The sequence below is a fragment of the Morone saxatilis genome, unplaced genomic scaffold (assembly GCF_004916995.1).
Source record: "Morone saxatilis isolate NCDOM2014 unplaced genomic scaffold, NCSU_SB_2.0 Contig2, whole genome shotgun sequence".
NCBI lineage: Eukaryota > Metazoa > Chordata > Actinopteri > Moronidae > Morone > Morone saxatilis.
The window spans coordinates 21313024-21323616 of record NW_023339762.1 but is presented as its reverse complement, the minus strand read 5'-3'; the positions used below and the strand labels follow the sequence as shown (position 1 = coordinate 21323616).

At 42.9% G+C, this 10593-nt stretch overlaps 1 protein-coding gene across 1 annotated transcript; it reads left to right on the top strand.

Annotated features, from left to right (window-relative positions):
- On the top strand, window positions 1–6348 carry rassf7a (Ras association domain family member 7a; the record flags this gene model as incomplete). Its single annotated transcript, XM_035664290.1, is given in 5 exon segments — window positions 1–128; window positions 1038–1966; window positions 4159–4333; window positions 4431–4538; window positions 6068–6348. Coding segments are annotated over 5 exon segments (1347 nt in total). The 3' UTR covers window positions 6100–6348.
- Window positions 6349–10593: the final 4245 nt, after the last annotated feature.

Sequence of the window (10593 nt, the reverse complement as noted above, 5' to 3'; positions counted from 1 at the left end):
TTCACCCCGTCCTGCCTGATCCCAGATGGAGCTCAAAGTGTGGGTGGACGGAGTGGTGCGGGTTGTATGCGGTCTGTCTGAGGAGACGTCCTGTCAAGATGTGGTCATCGCTCTGGCCCAAGCCATTGGTGAGTATCACTCAGACTGCTGTGAAATCATCATGTCTTCATGTTGTGACACATAGCACCTCATTACATGGTTACTTGGCACCTTTTTTCTTCTGCTTGACAGTTTGTCTAAAGGCCTTAAAGGTCCAATGAGTTTTTAACTTAAGGCTGCATGGTATTCAAGTGGTTGCAATCTGCTGGTGCCACTAAATCCTACACACAGGTCCTTTAAGTGACTAGCTAAGAGCCCTACAAAGAGAATTTGAAGCAGACAAAACGAGTACTTGTACACGCTTGCGTTGCAGCAATCCGGGTCTGCACTCACCTTTTCATTCTCCACTGACCCAAATCAAGTACTCTGCTGGACTGTCAGGGGGTCAGTTTGGATTTGAGCTGGCTATCTGTCCCTGTATCCTCCGGCTTCACTCAAGCCATACGCTGCAACAGCGTTGAACAACATAACTCCAGATTTAGCACTCTCCTCCTTCCATGAGTGAGCTGCCTGCCAAGTCATTAGGGAGGGTTTGTCCTGATTTCAAGGTCCTTGTGGAAACTTCAGTTTATTTGAACATTTTTTACATGTTGTGTGAGTCTTACGCAGAAGCCTTTTATTCCAGTCCTTAGAGGCAAAGATTTAGGTATCAGCATCATCATAATGCATTTGATGTCATTTGCTCACTTGCATTACTTGCATAGAAGCAGGGGGAGTAGTCAAACCAACTTGTTTAAGTACACTGAAAGAGAGGAAAGCTCTTGAATAAGTAACTCATCAGTAGTCACGACTGAATTATGTAATACAAGTTTTTATAAAAACCTAATTGCAGTTTCTTCAATATGATATGGTGGTGTTTTAGGTGAGGTAGGCTTTTTTTTTTTTCAGCTTGTAGATGTATTTCTCTGTACTCACTCTCTGTCTCTCTCTGTCCCCAGGTCAGACGGGTCGCTATGTTCTGATCCAGCGTCTTAGAGACACAGAGAGGCAGCTGTTGGCCACAGAGAGGCCTCTGGAGTCCTTGGCTAAGTTAGGCCAACATGGCAATGAAGTTCAGTTCTTCCTGCGCCGTACTGGCCCTAGCAGCAGTGATGGACCGAACTCAAAACAAGATAGAGCAACTCCCCTTCCTCTGCCCAAGCATCCTGAGCCAGAGCCTTCCAAACGCAGCCAGCCTAAGAAAGCACTCACCTTTAACCTGGGGCCATCCACCTCTCCTAGATCCAAAGTCAAACAGTTTAAGAGGTCTCCTCGGGACTCTCCGGAGCAAAGAGCCTCTCCCTCCCCTTCTCCCAGCCCTGTGTCCCCTCATATGCCATCCCCCTCTCCCTCACCACCTATAGGCCCATCCAAAGAGGAGGTCTTCAGGAAGGTTCTCCAGCAACAGGAGAGACTGAGGGCTTTTGAGGCCCAATTAGAAGCCCTAGAGAGGGAGTCGCATACCTTGGAGCGCCCCTACCCATCTCCATGCCCTTCACCGGTTTCTGACGCTCGCTTGCAAGAAGAGATGGACACTCTGGAGCAGGTTGTGCGGAGGAACCAGGCCGAGCTTGCCCATGAGCAATACTGGGAGGAGGAGCTCGAGGCAGAGGTGGAGAAGGAGCGAGGAATGAGGAGGAAGCTGGGCGAGCTCCACGCCACGCTAGACGAATGTGGACGGCGGCTCCACGAGTTCTCTGTTCGCTCGGCTCAGCTGGAGCAAGAGATCCAGCGAGAAAGCCAGGCGGAAAGGAAAACCAACAGACCCGAGGAGTCCCTCAAAGCTGTGAAGGCAGAGCTCTGGAGCCAGGAGAATCACAGCACTGATCTGGAGGAGAAGCTATCTGAGACTGACAAGGCTCTGGGGAAGGCAGAGTCTCTGCTGCAGGTAAGGAGAGAGGTCACGGTTCTGGAAAAAGGGCTGTAAATCCACATCGGCCCATGTGTGGTGATTTAAGGGGTGTAGCACAGACCCTCTTTTAGCTATACTGTAAAACTGTATCCCTCTCCTACCTGCAAACTGCAGCAGACAAACAGTGCAGAGACACTCATAAAAAGGAAAACTGAATGAAAATGATTTATTGTGGTATTTTGATATATAAATAATTATTCAAGGAATTGCGATGACATGAACACTGTATACTCGTATCCTAACTTGCATGAAAATGTTTTATTGTTCTATTTAGAGTCTAGCTGAACTGGTTTGGCCAGTATCAGCTTGTATGCATGTTCTGAACACGTGGTTATTAATGGTGTTTATATTACATTGCCAGTATCTACATTTTCTTGTACCCTGTCTATGGAAAAAGAGATTAAAGAGGATTGTAGAACAAAAGCCCCTTTTATTGGATCCACTCGGCCTCAACTTATGGTAGTTTGTGGTGTCATTGTTTGTTTACTTTGGGTTGTTGTCATAGACACGGCTGTATCAATAAAAGCTTAACCCAGTTCGAAGTGAAACTTGAGTTTCCTCATAATCCACATGAAACAGGACTCGGGTATCCGCTTCATGGTGTTCATTCAGACTAGTTCCAGCCAGGGAAGTGAAGAAAATTAAATTCCTCTTTTACTGTAGTAGGGTGGGAGGTGTTTTAAATGTTTTGTCCATTTTGTCACTGAAAACATTTGTAGTCTAGTGTTTCCATGTCTTCATTAGCCAAGAACCATCCAGACTGAAAGACTGTTGCGTCTCATTGCCAATCCACTTGGCTCCAAATAATAAATAGTAATCTGGCTGCAAAATTGATTAAAACATAACAATAAGCTCATTTGAGTCATCACTCAGTCATCCTCGTGGGGATGTGTCTGACTCTGGGGGTGAACTCAACAGATTTAGTGCCTGATTGATGGAACAGAGAGAGATTGTGTCATGATCTATTTGACAATTATATAGAAAGCAAAGCATCCTGCTGCAGAACAGAGGTATTAGGCTTTTGTTTTTTCATACATAGTGGTATCATTTGTACCACCGTGTCATAACCTGTACTGCAAGAGTGTATAATCCGAAAATAACGGCAACAACTTTTTGCCACCCAGGCAGTTATCGCCTGGAAGAAATTAGATGCTTTTATTTACTGATGTGACGACGACATGTTAACACTGGTAACAAGATACAGTATAATTAGGCTCTATCTGTAGTAATGGGAATGTGTGTGTGTCTGGCTGTGTCAGTCATCAGTCAGCTGATTGGCCGAGGCTGCCAGCCGAGTGTTTAAGCGTTGGTGCTGATGAGCACAGCGTTCCTGTCATTAGGCTAATGGAGGCAGACCTGCAGGTGTGAACTGCCTTCAGCAGTCTGCCTCAGTCCAACATCAATTACACGTATACACACACACAAGCAGGCGCTAGGGTTGGGGGCTATAGCATACCGCTGCTCCTTCCTGCCTGTGTGCAGACACATTGATTAAGCACAAATAGATGGTCGATTAAGACTGATTGACTGGCCTGTGTGGATCACAGTTTAATCTGTGGGCCCAAAGGTGATGCCACTGTCTCGATGGAGGATCTCTGAACCTCAAGTTTTCAATAATGGGGAGCTGATGAATATCTCTGCCACTGACATCTGGTCAGTTATGATAACTTTTAAAAGCAACAGGCATATGAGCATTGTTATGTGTCTATCTATAAGTATGGCTTTAGTCTGCTGGAATCAGACGAATGCTTATGGTAGTTGTTGGAGTTTTGATGATTCATCAGCTGAATGGTCTGATGATGATGGCTGATAGGTGATAGTCTCCATCAGTAACTTGAGACTAGACTTGTAGACTTTGCTGCCCCCTTATGGTAGAAAAATGCTTGGCATTTACAGTTGCAGAAATGTGACCTAAGGCAAAATAAAGCAGTCCTGCCTTTATAGTCATTAATAAAATATGCTGTAAGTTTGGTTATCATTGAAATAATGCAGAAGAGAATCATTTACTGATTAACATGCATTAGGTCATCCCATTTTTTTCAAATGCTGTACCCACTTTAGTTTACAGGTAAACAAGGTGTCAGTGTTTAGTGAATCAGCACTGACTGGTGTGAGCTCAGTCATCCTACTGTTCATTCCTCACTGATCCATGTTCTTTTCCATCTCAGGCCAAACAGGAGGAGCTGGAGGAGTTGAATAAGGAGCTGAGGCAGTGTAACCTGCAGCAGTTTATTCAACAGACAGGTGTCCTGCCAGCGCACACCCACTCACGCACAGAGCTTCAAGAGCAACTGGAGCAGTTAGAACTCGCCCATCTTCTGCAGGATGGATACAGTAATGGAGGTATGGAAACAAAGAGGAATTTTAAAAACTACAAACTCAAAATTATATGCTTGGCTGTGAAAGTCAAATGACTAACATATTTCTCTATACCCGTCAGGCCACAGTGTGACTCTAGTGGAATCACCGCCTCGTCCCACTGCCAAACAGTTCCTGGGACATCCACGCAACCTACAAAACCCTCTAGTATCCAGTCTCAACCCAGAGGGTGTGTATGTGTGAGACCCCCCTGCTGCTTCCCAAGTCCATCCTGCTCTGCTCCTCTCTGCCCTGCCCATCCCCTGGTCCCCCAGAGCCCCCAAACTTTCTACCCCAGCTTGATTGGGTTTAAGGCTACAGCTGCCGTTTTTTGGTGTTGGGTAATGAAAGCATCTGTATGGTGGAGGTCTTTGCTTCTTCTCAGCAGCTCTTCCCTCTGCTCTACCTAAAGGCTGAAAGACTTCTCTTCTGCACTCTCAGTCTTCTGCTGATTCTTGTCCTTAACTTCTTACAGTTGACGTCCATTTTTCTCACATATCCCTGTAGACTTATGCTTTAATTCTCTGGGTTTGTCTATCCTTTCGTGTTGTCTTTACTCCCCGCCCTCCTGCTCTCTTACTGTTTGCTTCTGGACTAACAGTAGCTGCTTTCGTTATACTTTAATGCACCTGGGAACTTGCTCCTAATTTCCCCCCTCTGTAATACAGAGTGGCCTTCCCACCCTCAAGTCAACAATCGTCTACCAACAGCTGCTTTTCACTGTATCTCCATGTAACCCTGATTGTAGCGCAATTTTTTTATACTATGACATGGAAAGATATGAGACCACTGTCATTTCAGTATCCTTTTATGTATGGATACTATTTATATGTGAGTGGGGTGTATCTATACAATGCCTTGTATTTTGGTGACGCTTGACTTCCAAAGAGTAAGAGCCTTTCACGGAGGGCTCTGCAAAATGTATTGCACTGTCCCATTCTCCTCCTGTGTGAAGCCATGGCCCTTGTTTGCCTACAAAGAAATGTATCTCTCTGTTCTCTTTCTGCTCTGCTGGAAGTAAGTGCAACTTATTTTAGGAGCTTATAGCTTTCGCCAGTCTATTTTTGTTGGGCACCATGCTAAAAGAAGGGATACATTTCAAAAGTAGTGCCACAGGGCCATGGTTTGTTAAGATACTTTTCTTTTCCTCTATTGGGATGGATGCGCCTGGTTCTTTTGCTGTCATCACACCTAACATTTGACCTGTCATAACTTGCAATGTGCCTCAGTGTACAGTAGATTTAGGATTAGCTTTCGATCCTAATGACAAACAACAAGCGAACAAGGGAAGCTGTCGTTTTCAGTTTTCAGTGATATTACCATCCAAACCACCTAAACCAATATTTACTCGTCATAGCACTTAGAGAGGCATATAATAAAATGCTATTATGCTGTCAGGTCAAAGTGTTTGAGTGTGCACTCTCTCCTAACCGTCTACAGTGTGGTGTTTCCTTTGTGGGATTATACAGCTGCTTCTTGCTTGGGAAACTACAGACCATCTCAGTCTCTGTTAAAGAAACATGCTTGACTACAAGACTTTGTAGTTTGTGTCCACAACCTCTACGGGGTAAAGGAATTAGCCCGTAATTGGTCTTGTGTTGGCTTCTCATTGGCATGTGTGAATATCTTGATTGCAGGTCTCTCCTGCTGTGTCTTAGCTGAAAAATGTTTTCCAAACAAAGGGATCATCATCCCCACTTATTTTTGTGTGTCTTGCAGTCCTGACATCCAGAGAGTCGTCATGGAGATAAAACATGGACCACAGGGCCAAGGGAAACTTGTTCACTGTTGTGTCACCGTCACCGCCTATTTACCCCTTTCTTTGTAACTCTTGTCATTATTTAATCATGATATACATACTGTATATACATAAGACAAATATATTTACTGAGTTTTGCTACTGTACACACTGCAAAGTATCTGTATGAAATGTAAAATAATTTAGAAACCTTTTACCTAGAGCAATTATTACTATGTATTTAAATATAATAAAAATGTGCATTGTGTTTTAGATAATCATTTGTTGAGTGCTTGTTTTTTTCTTAATACCCTGTTTATGGAATCACATTGTATTATAATCATCCTTGTAATTACTGTAACAAGGAGAGGAGGTGCAGTGCATCTGGAATACCCTGCAGTAAATAATTAACACACCAGCGTACACTTTCTAAAAATTACAGGGCCACGAAGCTCCTATGTGAAATGCAATATGAATATATTATAGCCACTGAAATATGCATGCTCTCTCCTCATTGCTTGTGGTACAGTGAGCCCTATGATGCATGATAATTCCAGGGCATTTTAAAGCCAGTATTCACAGGTGGCTGGTTGAAAGTTCACAAAGTGCATCCTTGGGAGCAGAGGGAAATGTGGCAAACATCCTGACATCACAGCGGCTGCTGTTATAGATGATGTAATGGACTATATCTACAAGAATTGACCATAAAGGGCACTGCATACTTGTGAGCATTCGAGAAGCCGGGCTAGCAATCCACTTAGTTGTTAATGTATCTTGTCAATGTGTTTTTTGAAGTTCCTTGTATATTCATGCTATGAGTATAATGAACTGCCTCTTCCTCTTACCACCAGAGAACATCTGATAGCAGAAAATTGTGGACTTTACCCCACTGAGTCCATGTGTGTTCTGCTTATCCTTAAATTACTGACAACAAAACGCCTCATTGTTTTGTTATATTCTGTCGTTTGTGATAAAAATCACCCTGGCATAATATGGTAAACACACAGTAGCACGACTATGGGCTGGCTTCTGCACACTTTTGTCCTCCACCCCTTTCCTGTTTGTTTACCCGAGAGAGTAAACATACTGGCTGTCACACACAGTGAGGGACTTTAGCTTTCCTAGTGCTCTGGCTAACCCCGGACTGAAACCCTGTGGATTTCTATTAATACTCTCATCTGCTGACACTTGCCAGGTACAACCCTAAGCATGCACATATTTTCTTTCCACGTCCACATATACATGAAGGGATATCAAAAACATCAAACATCAAATATACATATATTTTTAATCAGTCATTTCCACTTTACGCCAGTGTTGTCGAGGCTTGACCACGTGTTTTGAAGTAAGGAGATAGATATTATGATTAATTATGTAGAATTGGATTTTACTGAGAAGATTTAGAGCTGTCTGGCTTGGCAGGGGTTAGATAAGCTCCAAATCCTTGTTTAGTTCCCACTGTCTGGACAAGCCCACAGCATGGGGCAACACTGACGCCTATCTGTGGACGTGAAGGATACTACACGCACACCTAAAGGCTTTCTCTTTGTATTTCCCACCTTCTACATTTAAAAATAATATTTAGTGCAAGGTCATGCGATCATGTGATGCAGAGAAAAAAAAAGTTATTTTCCCCCCATTATCCTCCATTCAGAGTGAAAAATATCCAACCTAACCCATTTCATATCTAAACCCAGAGGAGTCCAATCTCATAAACAGGACATTAACAGATTATGATGATGTTTCAGGACACCACGCTGAGGGAATTAATTTTGCTCATACAATGGCACTCCACATGAACCCCATCCAAATCTACTGTGGAAGGTTTCGGATGAATGTAAAAGCTGGACGTTTGAGCGCTTTTGGATGAAAACTGATCGATGCGTTTTCATGACAGGGAACCGGGTGTCTGGGAAAGAACTTCCTCGAGGTGGATGAGAGTGAGCATCTGCACGTCCACATTATGATGATGAATGGGACCACAAGTTAATGAGTCTGACATACTGCACTTATCTATTCCTCTGTGTCACAGTGAGTCATTATGCACTGATGGGAATACAACATCCTCACTGATACCAAGAAATGCATTGCATTGTGAAACAGAAATTAAGATACACGATGCCACAATTGATTTGAGTAGAAACTTTACTTTTCACTTGGGGGATTTGTTACAAACAAACATGGTGTAATACATATTGTTGAATTTGTTCCTACTTGGAACTCAGATTTGCTTCACAATTTAGTTTAAAAAAAAAAATGTGAAACTGCCTCTACTAAGGGTGGACACATTACTATATTATTTTCCATTTAGTTCTAATACTAAATTCAGTGTCTTTATAGTAATGCTCACTATTGTCGGAGGGCCCCTGGGAACATCTTCAAGAACTCCTGGAGGGCCCCTGACCTCAAATTTGAAAGCAGCCAGTATGATGATGATTATCATGTCCAAACCACATGAATGAAACAGAAACAGAAACAAAACACTCACCAATAGTCTTGACAGAAGGTGGCACTAGAGAGGTCGGGCTCCATAGGAGGCAATGTATAAAAGCTACTGGCCCTAAATAAGGGGACAGTATGTGAACATAGGAGGAAGTACCCTACAGTACACATGGAGACCGCTGGGAGAGCAGTCATGTTGAACAGGCCCTGTCCCAGCAATGTGCACGGGACATGGTCAAGGACTGCTTGTACTGTAGATAGGTGTCTGTCTGGTCCGGCTGTGGCTGGTCTTGAACGAGCCGAAGATGAGAAGTGTTCCCAAAACCAGGTTAGCCGCTGTCACACGCACAGTGGAACTGGCAACTGGCACAATGTGCGTTAGTCAGTGGCTTACCTGCTTTTAGATTTCAGATATTATACTGACAACCATAGGCACACAATCTGTGGAGTAACACAGACAAAGGTTGGCAAATGAAACAGTAATAAAACACGCTAAGTCAACATTAAGAGTGTAGATTAGTATATATTTTATTCACATGAATTATACTTATTATATTTATACTAAAATAGCCTTATTTAAATGAATCTGCACAACACAAAATTATATAACAATTCAATTCAGTCCACGGTGTATTTGGCTACCGTCTATATTGAAATGCTTTCCATTTCAATTGTCATGAAAAAAGTTCCAAAATCATTAATTATTACATCTGACAAAAGTAAAGAAATGTATACACAAATTACATCTCATGATACATTGCATGTGGCCTATTCATCCACACCATATAGAGAGAATAAAGAATAGTGGCAGATAAAGGGAGCTACTTACCAGTCCCAAGTTTTCTTTTGGATTAATTTTAAAGGCAGAAATCTTTCATTTTCACCGACAGGACCCTGTCTACCATCTGTCCACACATCCAAATTGTTTTTTCTCTTAAAGAAATCACAGTGCATGATTAAAGTTACGTGCATTTTAAGACTATAGTGTAGCCTACACCGACGCAGAAGTTCAGTTCACTTGCACTACCCCTACCCTGCCCACTCCCCTGCATCTGCAACCCGACCTGGTTATGCAAATTGGGGGGGAAACTGGCATCGTGCACAGCCAATGTGCTGCCGAGTTGGAGTTGAACGACCCACCCATCGTAGATAACCGACCAATAAAAGTCTCCAGGAGGCGGGCTTTATCATGAGAGCATATTAGGTTGACCTTTAGAGTTATAGTTGGGGTGCGGCGCGTTCAGTTCTGCACGTCGTACATTAGGAATGAACCATTATCATGTGAACAGTTTCCTGCCCCGGCCGATTATTTATTGCAAACATCAATGCGACACAGGTTTCTCTTCCCTTAAATAGACGCCATGTGATGCGACAGCTGCTGCTGGAGCTGGGATAAGTGTACTTTTAGCCGGGTTGATAAAGGACGCCCCTACCCCTACAGTGCGAAGTGGTTGAACTCGGCTTACTTGTGTACAGTGTTGCCATGAGCGGAGTGTGGCTGTGCACGTACCAAGGATGCAGCACGACAGTCTGATCTGATGATGACGAGGAGGAGGTGGAGGAGGAAGATGATGAACGCTCAGTTATTTACGGAACGGGAGTTTTAGACCTCCCTAACATCATTAACACGTTTTATTACGTCATATTAATTTAGAAATACAAATAAACTGTTGTTTTTTTCCTGATTCCCCTTTAAATTTTAAAATCAAATAAAACAAATTGAAATTCAATTGCAGAACATTTATTATACCCAGTGAAAGAATAGTGATCCCATCATGTTATGATCAACATGGTAGATTTTTGTCAAGGTTAATTCTAAGAAAACACCCCATGTGATGATTAGGACATGGTGTTCTCTCTTTGTTTCTAGGATATTATCACACAATTTTTTTTGGTTTTAGTAGGCTGATACTACTCCAGAGTTTCCCTCTGATCAGTTTTTGACTGTCAAAGCCCTGTGGGATTATTCACAGCCAGGATACACATAACCCCACGATGACATGAAGTAGTAAATCAGGATTACATTATATTATGTAACAGCTGATTTTGTCAAGTAAAAGTTACC